At 39.7% G+C, this 14336-nt stretch overlaps 2 protein-coding genes across 2 annotated transcripts in view; one reads left to right on the top strand and one right to left on the bottom strand.

The window, feature by feature from the left end:
* Positions 1 to 12384, bottom strand: part of LOC125230810 (neuropeptide CCHamide-2 receptor-like) — a 153064-nt gene extending 140680 nt beyond the window's left edge. The window contains exon 1 of the mRNA XM_048136033.1: positions 12337 to 12384. The gene's annotated coding sequence lies outside the window, so the exon portion shown is untranslated. The remainder of the gene's footprint in view (positions 1 to 12336) is intronic.
* On the top strand, positions 3291 to 5164 carry LOC125231323. The gene is made up of 2 exons (XM_048136764.1): positions 3291 to 3410; positions 3773 to 5164. The coding sequence occupies exons 1-2, from the start codon at positions 3291 to 3293 to the stop codon at positions 5162 to 5164; spliced, it is 1512 nt and encodes a 503-aa protein (XP_047992721.1).
* Positions 12385 to 14336: the final 1952 nt, after the last annotated feature.

The raw sequence follows: 14336 nt of genomic DNA on the forward strand, positions 1-14336 counted from the left end.
TAATATAATTAAAGACAACTAAGTGAATAATTGAACGACACAGAACCGTTTAATGACGAACTCGAGACCAATCTTTGCAATTTTTTTCTATCGAGCCGAGTTCATTAAATCGTGTATCGAGTACGGCTATGTTCGTTGAAATATAATGAATAATAACATATAATTTACTTGCCTTACTAAGACCAATACTTTGTCTTAAAAAACTGCGCAAGTAACATCAATTTTACGTAATTGGGTGTTGTCAGCCCCTTAAGGTTTCATTCGCATCATATCAGCCCTTTATCGCTCACTGCTGAGCGTAGGCCTTTCTTCTAGTAGGCCACTAAGCGTAGGCCTTTCTTCTAGTAGGCCACTAAGTCTTGTCCCGGCCCTGAGCTAGTCTCATCCAGTTGGAACCCGCAATTTTCCGGATGTCGTCCACGTCCGAGCCTACGGTACGTAAGCTACGGAAGCCAGATGCTTCTTACATCTGTGAGAAGATTTCATTTTTAATCAAGGTCAAGTTTTCAATATTAAATATTAGTTATGTCACGATGGTGTGGTTGATGAATTTTAGTTACTTATTGTACACCCTGTTTTAATTTCAAATACAATTAATATCTCTAAGAAACTATAGCGTCTTAACTCTTACGGTTATCGAGTTATTAAAAAAAAAAGATAATTACTGAACACGTGTATGACATCCTTTACCAATTCCTAATGTTATTTATTTTGACATGTGTCGTCAATCACTTGACACTAACTTGAATGTTATTCTTAAGGGTCTCTCACACTAATAAATTCAATTGTTATGTATGAAAATAATGATTTTTTTTTGTGAATTTCACTAAAAGTGATATACAGGGTGGTTCCTGATAATGAACCTAGCTACGTGTCGAATTTAACGGAAAACAAAAAAAAACACGGTGTATAGTTATAACAAAGTATAAACAAAATTGTTAAGCATAAATATCTTGAACTATGTCAAACGGCAACAAAGAAGGTTCCACAACCGTTTATTCAGCGGCCGTTGAGCTAAATATTCTTAGAATAATTTCATCAAGATAAGCCTTCCATAAACGGGGAAACGGAGTGTCGGATAAAGCCGATATTTCTCTAGGAAAATATTTGGTCGTCGCGGTATTTGCCGCGAATATGCCGAAAACCCCGAAAATAAGTGCCAGATAAGAACCGGAATAGACTAGTGTTGGTAATACTGTGAGTCTTAGACTCGACTGATTTCAACGTCAAAGTTTGGATTTAAAGATTCTTAATTTTTAATGAGTCTTGGTGACTGGCTGGTTAGGTCAGTTTTTAAACATTTTGTGTTCGATTTTATACTATCTATTTTCGTCATTTTGAGTTTTAAGCCTGCCGTTGTCACAGATAGAGATAATATTAGTTTCTTGCTTAGATTTTTGTGTTAAATAAGCTATCGCGAACTTGTATACTCTAAATAATTTATCAAGGTCATTGTAATCGAGTTTTCCAAGAAAATTTTGTAACAATCGAGTTCTTGTCAACACTAAGCAAGAATATGATTTTTCACGCCTGAATTTTGATCGTACGCTGAACAACCGTAATACAATTTACCTTTGGCGATTATGTATATTGGATGGTATTTTCTTGGCAATATCACGCTGCTTTTCGCATGATTAAATTGTTACATCGATTTACATACAAATAAAAAATATTTACCTCGTTTTTGGAGAGAATTTGCGTCAAGGAAATCGAATAGGCGTATTTCTTTTCCTACAGTATTGGATGAGAAATCAAGTGATACAATTTCTGAATATATTTGAACTGGAGAGTTTGAAAGTCTATTTTTCGTGTTTTCGCTTATACCTATATCGGAAACTAGGTATGCGCTTTAGTAACATGATCATTATCAAAGAGTGATAGGTGATGCAATTTTCTACAAAGTTTACTAGTCAAACGTTATTTTAATGACGGGAAATTGAACAGGCATAAACGGCGTTTGCCTATGTGCAAATCCCCGAACGCGTGACGGAGCCACGGGTATCGGGAACATTCCAGCGAACGAAGTCTAGTAGTCGTAGTGGAATGCGCCGTCTTTGCTGTCCCCTACAGTTCTGGGCCCGCGTAGGAAGTGGCGAACCCTGTACCCTTCCCTTTTCTTTTTATATGCAGTTGAATTCACACAGTCTAGATCTCATTAAAATGAGTGGGTTATTTCACTCACCACCTGGAACTCCGGCGAAACCAATGAAGACCTGGGCAAGCATAGTCCCAGAAAAGGCATTGAGTCCCAACAACAGCAACATCCGTGGGAAGACAGAGCCTGAACCCATCGTCCTCGACGAAAGAATGGTTCTTAATAAAACGCCTTCCACTGATGAACCCGCCATGGATACGGAAAAACAGAGAGAACAAGTAGAGTTCGCGGAGCATGCTGATTTAATGAGTTCTGGAGACATGGAACGGCTTTTCATGAGTGATGACATACCAGGCTCTCCGGCCATAACCAGTCGCTCTGAGCGATTCCTGAAAACTATTTGCAGACACGTCGATGAAATCAAGAACCGGCTCCCAGTAGATAAAAGCGCCAAGCGCGAGAATAAAGAAGCAGTGATAGCATGCGCTGACAATATCAGAGAGGAAACGGAACGTTTCATAATAGAACTAGAGACCGTCGCTACTGAAAGGATTGCCTCACCAAAAACACAAATCATAGACCTGGTTAATACCCCGCCGGCAATCGACGATAGCATTATTAATGACTTGCAGGCGCAACTGGCAAGCATCCGCGTTGAACAGCTGGAAATGAAAATTCTCTTGGAAACGGCACTGTGTGAGGAGTCCAGTGACGACGGCGGCAGTTTCACTCCTGTGCTCAGCAAAAAGCAAGGAGGAAAGCACGTGCTGATGCTGCAGCTTCCACTGTGACACCTAACAACGTCGCAATTGCCACTAGCATTGAAAGAACCCAACTTCCCCAACGACCGGCAGCACAACCTGCCTCCAACTATGCCATAATACTCGAATCAATAGATCCGAGAGACGATGCAAAGGATGTCCTACGTATGGTCAAGGACCAAGTGAATGTTGTTGGACTAGGTGTAGGTATATCTAATATACGCGAAACTAAAAATAATAAAGTGGTGGTTCGCTGTGACTCAAAGGAGGAGAGGGAAAAATTAAGCGCAGCTATTAAGGCACAAACCGGAAAAATTTCGGTAGAGGTCCCACGCTTACGCAACCCGACTATTAGGGTGAACGGTATTATACCCGAAATACCCGAATACGCTTCGAACAAAATCGAGGAGGCAATAATAAAACAGAACGCCAGGATGCTAGCTGATGTAAAGGATTCGGATATTCACGTCAAATTTATCAGAGCTGTTAACGGTCGCAACAGTGCAGTCAAGAACGCGATAATCGAGGTCAGCCCAGAAGTCTGGAGTAAAGTGGTACACCAAAAGTTAAAAATAGGGTACCAATGCCTTGTGGCGTCCGACCAGTCTCCCATACTTCAGTGCTACAATTGCATGGGGTATGGACACAGAGCATCCAGTATGTACTAACACATCTGTGTGCGGTTTTTGTACTGGCAGTCATAGCTCCAAGACCTGCCCTAGGGAAGAAACTACGCCGCGTTGCACCAATTGCTTAAGGTCAGGCCAGCCACACAATCACCCAGCATATAGTCACTCCTGCCCCGATTGGCAAAAGTGGGATCGTATAGCCCGCACAACTATACGGTACTGCTAAAGGCCAGCCAACGGGACAGAAAAACAGCATATTAAATATTCACCGACACAATTGCCTGCAGATTAATCAAGGTCGGGGCAGGAACGCCTATCTAGAAACAGTTGTCGCCCTTAATGACAAAAATGCCAACATTGATTTTGCATTCATATCTGAGCCATATGTCCAGTCAACCACAAAGCAAATGAAAGCACCACCTGGATTCACCACATATCAATTCGCACTCCCTGATCGTCCGACCCGAGCGGCTATATGCATTGGGAACAATTTTATCTCCACCCTAGGGGTCACACAATTCTCAAATCCTAACCTGTGCATAGTGCAATTGACGGAGCAATCGGGGAAGAAAATGTACCTAACCTCTATATACGTCGAGCCGATAAACGACGCAAATGATACCTTAAAGGGATTAGAAGCATTCCTGAGGGAAACAGCTGATTCTACACACATTATCGCGGGAGACTTTAACGGGTGGCATAGTCTTTGGAACTGCCCCAAAAATAACGCTAGAGGGAACGTAGTCTCAGACATGGTCATAATCAATGATTTGACTGTCTGCAACACTGGCTCCAACCCTACGTTTGAAGTCATCACTGCAAGCGGACCGCGTGTATCAATAATAGACCTCACCTTGCTAAAGAGCCAACCGCCTCACGGACACCGTGCAATTAAAGTTCTTGACTGGAAAGTTGATACTAACATCTGCCCGTCCTCTGACCATCACGCCATAACTTTCACTGTATCTACAGCACCTCATAAGTCTGCTCTGTTTAAAAATAAAGCTAAACTATCGACATTCCGCTACGATACATCCAGGGTCAATTGGGAGGAAATGGCTGATGAGTTCAAAACTAAACTAAGCCCTGTAATCCCCTCGGTGGAGCACATAATGTCATGCACAGAAGACCAGTTAGATGCTGAAATTACCCACGTGACCGAGGGAATAATAAAAATTTGCGACGAATTGCTCCCACGATCGAAAGGTCCCCCTACCCGACCACCGTGGTGGACTAAGGATCTCGAGAACAAAAAGAAACAGGTCATCCAGAATCATCACAAACTGAGGAAAGCAGTGCGACAGAATCTCCCTCTCAATGATATCCTCAAAGAAAGAGATGAGCTCAGAAAAAGTTACTCTGACGCATGCCGTCAAGAATCGATTAATAAGTTCAAAGAATTTTGTCAAAGACAAGGCAAAGAGGACGTGTGGGCAGTCACCAACCGCCTGATCGGAACTCGACCACTGGCACAACCACCTGCCACCCTGGCTATGCCAGATGGAACACACACGAAGAGCAGCCTAGATACAGCTAAAGCTCTCCTGAACTCCTTTTACCCCGACGACAATGCTGAGTCTGATACGATAAACCAACGCAATCTCAGGAATGAGATGCATACTCCTCCTGATACACCTGACGAACCCCCTTCACAGACACTGAAATACTCGAGACCCTAAAAACTATCAATCATAAGAAAGCTCCGGGCCATGACCATCTTACCGCTGACATTTGTCTTCAGGTCACAATACACTACCCTGAGATTATCAGAGCCACAATGAATCGGTGCCTTGAGCTTAAATACTTCCCGGAGTGTTGGAAGGTTACCACGACCAAAATTATACCTAAACCAGGCAAACTAGACTACACCAAAAGCTCCGCATACCGACCCATTGGTTTAGTTAAAGTTTTCGGTAAGCTATTGGAAAAACTTATTATAAACAGACTAGTTTATCATATGCACACCCACAATCAAATAATCCACCGACAGTTCGGATTCAGACTGCAAACTTCCACTACAAATGCCATCCACCATGCGCTAGATGTTATCAATAACGCCAAGGACAAAAAAGAACTCGTTATTGCTGTATCACTAGATATTAAGGCTGCCTTTGACAACGCCTGGTGGCCATCCATTTTCAAGCGTCTCAAATACATACATTGCCCCAAAAACATCTATCAAATTCTGCGCAATTACCTCACTGATAGGAGCGTAATGCTCGCCTTTGCAGACTGTACAGCTAAAAAACCAACATCCAGGGGCTGCATCCAGGGATCTGTTGCCGGCCCTGTCCTTTGGAATCTTATCCTTGACGAAGTGCTTGATATGCCCATGCCTGAAGGCTGTCACATACAGGCATATGCCGATGACATTCTTTTGATATGCAGCTCCAAAAACGTCCCAGATTTAGAACAAAAAACCAACTCTGCACTAACACAAATTATGGAATGGGAAACGGAGTCAAGCTGTCGTTTGGCCACGACAAAACGAAACTTCTTGCATTCGTCCCCAGAGCAAAACAAGCACGAATATACATGGATGGAAACCTCGTAGAATTTTCCAAATCATTCAAATATCTTGGAGTGACTATTGACACCAAACAGACATTTATAGAACACATTTTTAAAACAATAGAGAAGTCCAAAAAACTTTACTATAAACTACAGCAATTCATTAGGCCGACATGGGGTGTCCATCCTGGTAACATTAGAACCATATTCGAACACGTAGTGGAGCCGATACTTACCTATGCTGCATCCGTATGGATTGACGCCCTGAAGTATAAAAAAGTCAATGTAAAATTACTCTCATTACAGAGACTCTTTGCTATTAAATGTATCCGCGGTTTTAAAACACTTAATACACCACTTTCCATCACACTAGCCAAACTAACACCCTTACCTTCCATTGTGCGCTATGCGGCGGAAGTAGAGTCAACACGCATCACCAGATGCTCTACCTTACTCCCGAATGATCTACCTGTGGAATCCCCCGCACCACCGGCATCTCTGCTTCACCCAGCCCATAGACGTACAATCAAATATACACCTATTAATAATCAGCAAGAGCTGGACGATATTTTAGCAAACGAACAAACTACCAACACTTGGCACATGTACACAGATGGAAGCAAAGTCGATGGAAAAGTTGGAGCAGCTTTTGTTATAGAAAAGCCCAACCATCAGCCGATCGTTAAGAAACTGAAGCTGCACGACTGCTGTTCGGTATTCCAAGCCGAATTACTGGCTATACGAGAAGGACTAAGATGTGTGTTTGGCGAACAAGTTCGTCCACGCAAAATTCTTGTATTTTCAGATAGCAAATCGGGACTCACTGAAATATCAAACCCAAGCAGTTACAACCATCTTACTAACGGAATACAAACTTTGATTGACAGAGAAAAACTTCAAACAAATGTAGAACTATTTTGGACCAAGGCTCATTGCGGCATCCGAGGGAATGAGCTAGCGGACGTCGCAGCAAAGGCTGCCTCTAAACTACACCGTGCCCCAGACTACATACGAATACCAATTAGTCATATTAAACACCAATTGAAATCAGATCTCCAGAACGACAGGAAAGACTATTATAACCACCCGAACAACTGCCATTACACTAAAACACTATTTCCCACCTATGACGACCTCATGAAGTACATAGAAAAAACGACTCTTACCTTTGCTATAACTCAATTTTTAAGTAATCACGGCTATCACAAAACGTATCTATACAGATTTAAAATAATCACTGACAATAAATGTCCATGCGATCCAAATTCAGACATCCCACAAACAATAGACCATTTGATCTACAACTGCCCCAGATTCTCTCCAAAACGACATAATTTAATAATGACTTGCCAAAACCTAAATATTGACCCAAATAACTTACACGCCATACTCACTAAAGAATCAAGTACAGAATGTTTCCACGATTTAATAGAACACATAGTTAAAAACTTAAAATCTTTTAATGGCACATAAAATTCAATGGCATCTACGATTACCTTACACAAGTCAACAAACTTTCGACAAACAAACTCCAAACACACACTTTACACTCCACATTCACAATACACAAACACTATATCCCGGACTACACAATCACACACCCGGAAACAACGTGTATACCGATAGCGCCGAGTTTCCGAAAACATTACACTGAACAGGGTGGAGGGCTTTAGTCCGTAGGCGGCTGGAGCACGCCCAGCTGAGTCGGGCATACTGCCAGGATACCGGGTTGGCAGTATCCAATGAGGATTACCTCCACCTCTGACAAAAAAAAAAAAAAAAAAACTAGTCAAATTCATCATCAACGAATATTCATATTTAATATGTACATACATACATACAATCACGCCTGTATCCCATAAAGGGGTAGGCAGAACACATGAAACTACTAAAGCTTCAGTGCCACTCTTGGCAAATAAGGGGTTGAAAGAAAACGAAACTGTGACATTGCAGTGACAGGTTGCCAGCCTCTCGCCTACGCCACAATTTAACCCATATCCCATAGTCGCCTACACACAACGCTAACGCGCTATTTTTAAGATATGTGCTGCTCTTGAATATCTGCAATTTACATTAAATTACCAATTATATTTTCCCCTCACTAGCTCGGAAACACGTGTTTTGTCCTTTAATTCCAGCGGGTAAAAACGCATTTTATCCACTAGTTGGTAAAGTGATTTGACCTTGAATAAAGTCAAATTAACTGCTTTAAAATTGATAAAAGCAGGTGAATCTAGTAATAAAGATGATTTACCACCTGTGGAACTACTGGAAGCAGTAATAAACGCATTTTTTGCGTTGTAGTTTCCTCGCTACAGTGAGGGGAAAAGTTTTGTGCTATACACTCGGGTGCAAATGTATTTTACTTCTCGTGTGTTAAAAAACTCGCAAGTTCAGGATTCTATTCGCGAACCACTCGCTTCGCTCGTGGTCCAACTGTAGAATCCTTTCACTCGCTCGTTTTTCAATTCCACACTCGGCGTTAAAATACAACTTTGCCACCTTGTATAACAAATAACTACATATTACGTAACTTTCCTGAAAGCCAAATATTTTAACTGCTTTCCTGATTACATTTTGAGACTAAAATGTCCAAAGCAAACGGGTAGCAAAATATTCAAATACAAAAATCCTTCCAATAAATGAAAAAAGCCTTCCCGGCAATTAAATTGAATAAACCCCCATCGAACAAAAAATTACCTCCGTAAAAACGTTCCATCGTGTAATCTTTTCCGTAATTTCTCTTTTTCGTTGCCTCTACGGAGGAATTCCCTCACGTCACTTCACTCCTTAGGGAACGCCATTAAAGAAAAGGGAAGATATATTGGCATCCTTACAATCGGCTCTTATTGCGAGACAGTGTAATTACTGGGGCTGTTGAATCGCTTTGTAATTGAAGGCCTGCCGGCTTAGCAAAAGTGACTATCGTTCAAGATACGCGGCGATCGAAAAGCAGGCTGCACTGAGAGAAATTTGCATTGTGAATTTAACAAGTTCGACTTGTTGCGGTTTATCCGTTTGAATCAGCCAAACGTATGTTTAAAACAATATTCAATATTCAGGTTGTTTTTATAAAATCGACTTGTTGATATAAATATATTGCCGATTCAAATGACAAGTAGCTTGTTGTTTGAACCAAAGAGCACGTAGTCGCTATTTTAACCAAAAAACTTGTTGAACGAACATGAAAACTGGTTGTATTTTTTCTCAGTGTGGCTCTGTCGCACCATTATTGAAGAGCGATAGGGAGGGACAGCTCACGAGCGTAAGCGATTGTGACATTGGCTAAGTACCTTGAAGCTGACGCGCATAGAAATGGTACACTTTGCTCTTTGACTGTCGATTGTTCCAACTGGAAATGAAGTCTTGTCTACAAATTAACTGCCGCTTTTCGGACTTGGCAAGCAGATTTATCGGTTGCTACAGCATTGGTTAGGATGTGGGAATGAGAAATGTTAAGTTTTCTTGGCACGACGCCGACCGTTCAGGAAAGTGGCTCCGTTTTTAGGGTTCCGTAGTCAACTAGGAACCCTTATAGTTTCGCCATGTCTGTCCGTCCGTCCGTCCGTCCGCGGATAATCTCAGTGACCGTTAGGACTAGAAAGCTGAAATTTGATACCAATATGTATATCAATCACGCCGACAAAGTGCAAAAATTAAAAGTGGAAAAAATGTTTTATTAAAAATCACTCCCCACTTTACGTGTAGTGATTTTTTTTTAATTTCAACCCTAATGTGTGATATATATTGTTGGATAGGTATTTAAAAATGAATAGAGGTTTACTGAAATCACTTTTTGATAATGCTCATATTTTCGGAAATAATCGCTGCTAAAGTAAACAAAAATGTGTCCCCCCCCTCTAACTTTTAAACCATAAGTTAAAAAAATATAAAAAAAAATCACAAAAGTAGAACTTTATAAAGACTTTCTAGAAAACATATTTTGAACTTGATAGATTGAACAGTTTTTGACAAAAATACGGTTAACTACGGAACCCTACACTGAGCGTGGCCCGACACGCTCTTGGCCGGTTTTTATCCGATAGGTACGCTATCGCTGTAAAATTCCTTGATAAAATTACTGACTTCTGCTGTGGCGATATTAGCGCAATTAAAGCCTGGCCAGAAATATATTACTTTGCGCCATATTGCGGAATTTCAAAAGAACTATTTTTAATTGAACTCACACCACGTACATGAGATTAACAGCGACTTCTTGACAATGCTCATATATTCTTGGTCTTAAATCACCGTCTGCAGATTTAGGGGCATTTTCAGAAATTGGGACCTAAAATTAGTGACAATTGTTAACAAAAATTATCGCGATGTCAGTTTTGTAACGACAATTAAGAATAAAATTTGTCCGAAAACCAATTTTTTTCATCTTCTAAATGCAGATTATTGCTTATAGTTTATGTGATTGACTCAAAAGCAATATTTTTATTGAAATTGAATGCTTAATTTGTCGTCAAAAAACTGACATCGAGTTAATTTCTGTTAACAACTTTCACAAATTTTGGGTCCCAATTTTTGAAAATGCCCTTAGACGGCTTTAATCCGTCACTTATTGTATTGAGGAAATGGAAAATGAAATTTACACGGAGGAAGACACATATAGACATACCTAAAGATGTAGGTAATCCGCTCATCCATACAATGTATTATACGGAAGAGGGGTTCTTAAAGGCAATTAATTACCTATAGAAAAACGTATACCCTACCCTGTATTACCTATAGAAATACTATCATTACATGGAATTACTTTATACCCTTGGATATGGATTAACATTCCCATTCTCGTTTGATACAGATTAAATTATTCCTATCAAAGAGATTAGACCAGATTCAAAGGAAGTTCTACTAAATAGTCATGTGAAATTGGTTCACAATACACATAATAATATCCTTAGTATTATTTAGTTACACATTACAGATGTTGGGGTTAAGACCGCCAAACTGAAATGGGACTGGGCAGGCCATGTCTGCCGTATGCACCCACAGAGGTGGGCTAAAATAGCCACCGTATGGGTGCCGCAAGACGGACGGGGATCTGGCAGGCCCAGGCGGAGATGGCGGGACGACCTGGACGTGTATCTCAGCGACTGGCTGGAGATCGCTCATAACCGGGACGAGTGGAAATCGAAGGGGGAGGCCTTAAATAATAATTATTTAGTTATAGGTAGGTATGTAGAAAATTTTAGAAATATGTCAATCATGAGAAATCTATTGTGATCCAAGTGTATGTCAACTGAAATCTGTTCTGATATAAATAAAATTCAAATGTTTAATTTTACTGAAACCAAATTTTCTTTATTGATTATTCCGGCTAAAGTTGTATAATCTACTATTATTATATTATTTTTTGCTTTTATTGTATGCACTTAGTCATTTTTTAGTGCACGGTAGGGTTGGTCGGTATATATTTCAATTCCTTTTTTTTTCTATACCGGTACCGGTGATCTTCGACGTTTTTCAATGTATGTTGTCAAAAGTCAGTTATATACTTAAAACAATAGCACTTAAGATCTTCGTAAATGTGAAATAGAATATTATCCAATAAGTTTCGTAACTAAATGAAGTTGCGAGAAAAACGATAGGTACGCACACCAGGCCCCGTAGCCGAATGGCATTTCTCCGACGCCAAACGAAAGCGATACGCCGCTGGCTCTGTCGCGCCAATACGCAAGCGCGATAGAGATAGATATCTACTAGCGCTTCGTTTCGTGAGCGTTTCGTGAGCGATTGTGCCATTCGGCTAGCCACCCTGGCCCCGTAGCCGAATGGCATTTCTCCGACGCCAAACGAAAGCGATACGCCGCTGGCTCTGTCGCGCCAATTCGCAAGCGCGATAGAGATAGATACCTACTAGCGCTTCGTTTCGTGAGCGTTTCGTGAGCGATTGTGCCATTCGGCTAGCCACCCTGTTATGTTAACATTCAGAAATAGATTTTATTTTGGATCGTAAATCTGAGCGGCAAATGTAATCAATCACTAGTTTTGAATCTCGTGTTATCGTCAAAACAAAGCTTATCTATGGATTCCTAAATAGGTACTACTATATTAATATATGTACATACATAAATATATTGTATACTTAATAAAACTGTTTCTTTTGTACTTCCTGACCAAATAGGTATATTACCGGACTAGCAATATACCTAATAATTTAATTATCATTTCACGTAACTACCTAAATAATGAAAAAAAATTAAATGGTCGTATGTACTCGTAATTCGCAATTTGTGTCGATTTAAACTTTGTGTTTTTATTTATCGCCACTCGTTTCGTCTTTTCCACTTTTCGCACTTGTTTCGTAATGTACTCTTATGTACCTACTTACCAACAATATTAGCTGTGTTCAGTCTTTGAGGTCACCGACTAACCTGAAAAAAAAAAATTAAAGCCTTATTTTCATTTGACCGATGAATCGCAAAATTAAATAAAACTTGTTTGTTTTTGACAATATTTGACTGATGCTGGACCACAAACATGTAAAATTTTCATTAAGACGCTACGGGAGCGAAAATGCTAAAATGGAAAGGAGTCCCCCCTTTCAATTTGGGAATTTCAGTTAAATATATTAGTGTTATTAACTAGATTTATCGAAAAAAAAAATGTCCAATTCAAACTCAGTCAAAAGATATTGCGAAAAAATTTTTAAAATCGAGGTTCCGCTCTCGATTGTTTCCTCCTTCAAAACTTATTTAAACGGAACGAAGTTTGAGAATCTGAATAACAATGAAATAATCTATGTCGGGCCGTTTAGACTTTTTGGCTGATTGTTACCGATCTTGAGTATCACACCTTTTTTTGAGCCATATTGAAAAAGGCCGTTTTTAAAATTTTTTGATTGGCTCTAGCGTCTTTTAAAATAAAAATAGCAAAAAAATCAAAGCGGTCCGACACAGATAAAAATAATAATAATCTGTGTTGAAAAAATCATTGCTCTATCTTCAAAAACCACGGAGGAAATAGTCGAGAGCGTTTGTATGGAGAATCGACTTGTATCGTATCGTCTTAAATATCTAGTGTATGAAGAAATAAGCGGGTTTTTACTGCGTGTGAAGAAATACTGCTCAAATTTCAGTGCCACTCTTAGCAATTAAAGGGGTTGAAAGAAAACAAACGAATAACACACATAAAACAGTGGCTGTAAAACCGAAAAGCTCGTAACGGTGTGCATCAACATAAATTATATGGAAGCTATGTTGAAATGTTGACCGCTGACGTCATCGGGCACTTGAGCAGAGCATTGAAAGCACTGCAAACGGAAAACCTATACTGATAATAATATCAGCGAATGCAAATAATAGGTAGAAAACTTTTCAAGCATTTTGTTTTGATGTATTTTATACTCCACTATCTGGTGCCTGCAAGTTCTTCTGTGTAGAACTAAAGTTAGGGGAATAAATATAAACATTTTAATTTGAAAGACTAGTCCGGGTCGAGCCGAAGTACAGTCAACATTCATTTCATTTATTCATAACAAAAAAAATGTGTTGAACATTAGCTTAAGATTAGAACTAGTACTAGTACATATAATATTATATTTAAATTTGGAATTAAAGGTTAACATCAATAGTACCTGACGAAACTGTATCTGAAAAGTATCTGAAATGATCCTGAATATCTTTTCTAAATATATCTACATAAATCTGTACCTACAGCTAAGGTTGCCTGGAAGAGATCGCTCTTTAGCGATAAGGCCGCCTGTTGTTTACCTCTGTAATAAAATTTATTGTAATGTGTGTGTTCCTATGTACATTTCTGAGGTTGTGCAATAAAGTGGATTTGTATTGTATTGTACAGCTCGTCATCAAATATGAGAAAGTATAATTATTTTCTTTTTTTTTTCAAAAAGTCCAAGTTCCTAAAAAAACAAACCAATTTGATCTAGTAGGAAAACAAGCAGACCTACCTACCTAGATTTTTAACTTCTGATTAGCAGAAACGTCTGCAATCGATGCCACTAGGCTTAGAATAAATTTAAAAGTGGAAAATGCTGCGTTTCTGCTAATCAGAAGTTAAAAATTTAGCATGGTTAGCGCATCGTAACTGGTGAATTTCCAATATGACTTGGAACTCCGGTTGCCGTTTAAGAAGTTTAACACTCTTACGGTAGATGTCGCTACGGGTCCCATTGACCTTAGTAGTGGAAAATTTCGCTGGCTTGGTTGAAGTCTTGGTGGCTCAGTTGGCAGAGCGCTGGAGTATCGATCCAGTGGCCGTGAGTTCAAGTCTCACCCAAGGCAGACATTTTCCACTTTTAAATTTATTCTACCTACCTAGCACGCAATTACGATTACTGTTCGTGGGGATGTTAAAAGGTTGTAGATGCCT

Source organism: Leguminivora glycinivorella, chromosome 11 (assembly GCF_023078275.1).
Source record: "Leguminivora glycinivorella isolate SPB_JAAS2020 chromosome 11, LegGlyc_1.1, whole genome shotgun sequence".
NCBI lineage: Eukaryota > Metazoa > Arthropoda > Insecta > Lepidoptera > Tortricidae > Leguminivora > Leguminivora glycinivorella.

Bases quoted from the DNA above. Each gene is read 5' to 3' on its own strand.
- LOC125231323 (XM_048136764.1), top strand. From the start codon at position 3,291: ATGCTAGCTGATGTAAAGGATTCGGATATTCACGTCAAATTTATCAGA. The intron at 3,411-3,772 runs GTACACCAAAAG...AATTGCCTGCAG, and splicing joins CAGAAGTCTGGAGTAAAGTG to ATTAATCAAGGTCGGGGCAG.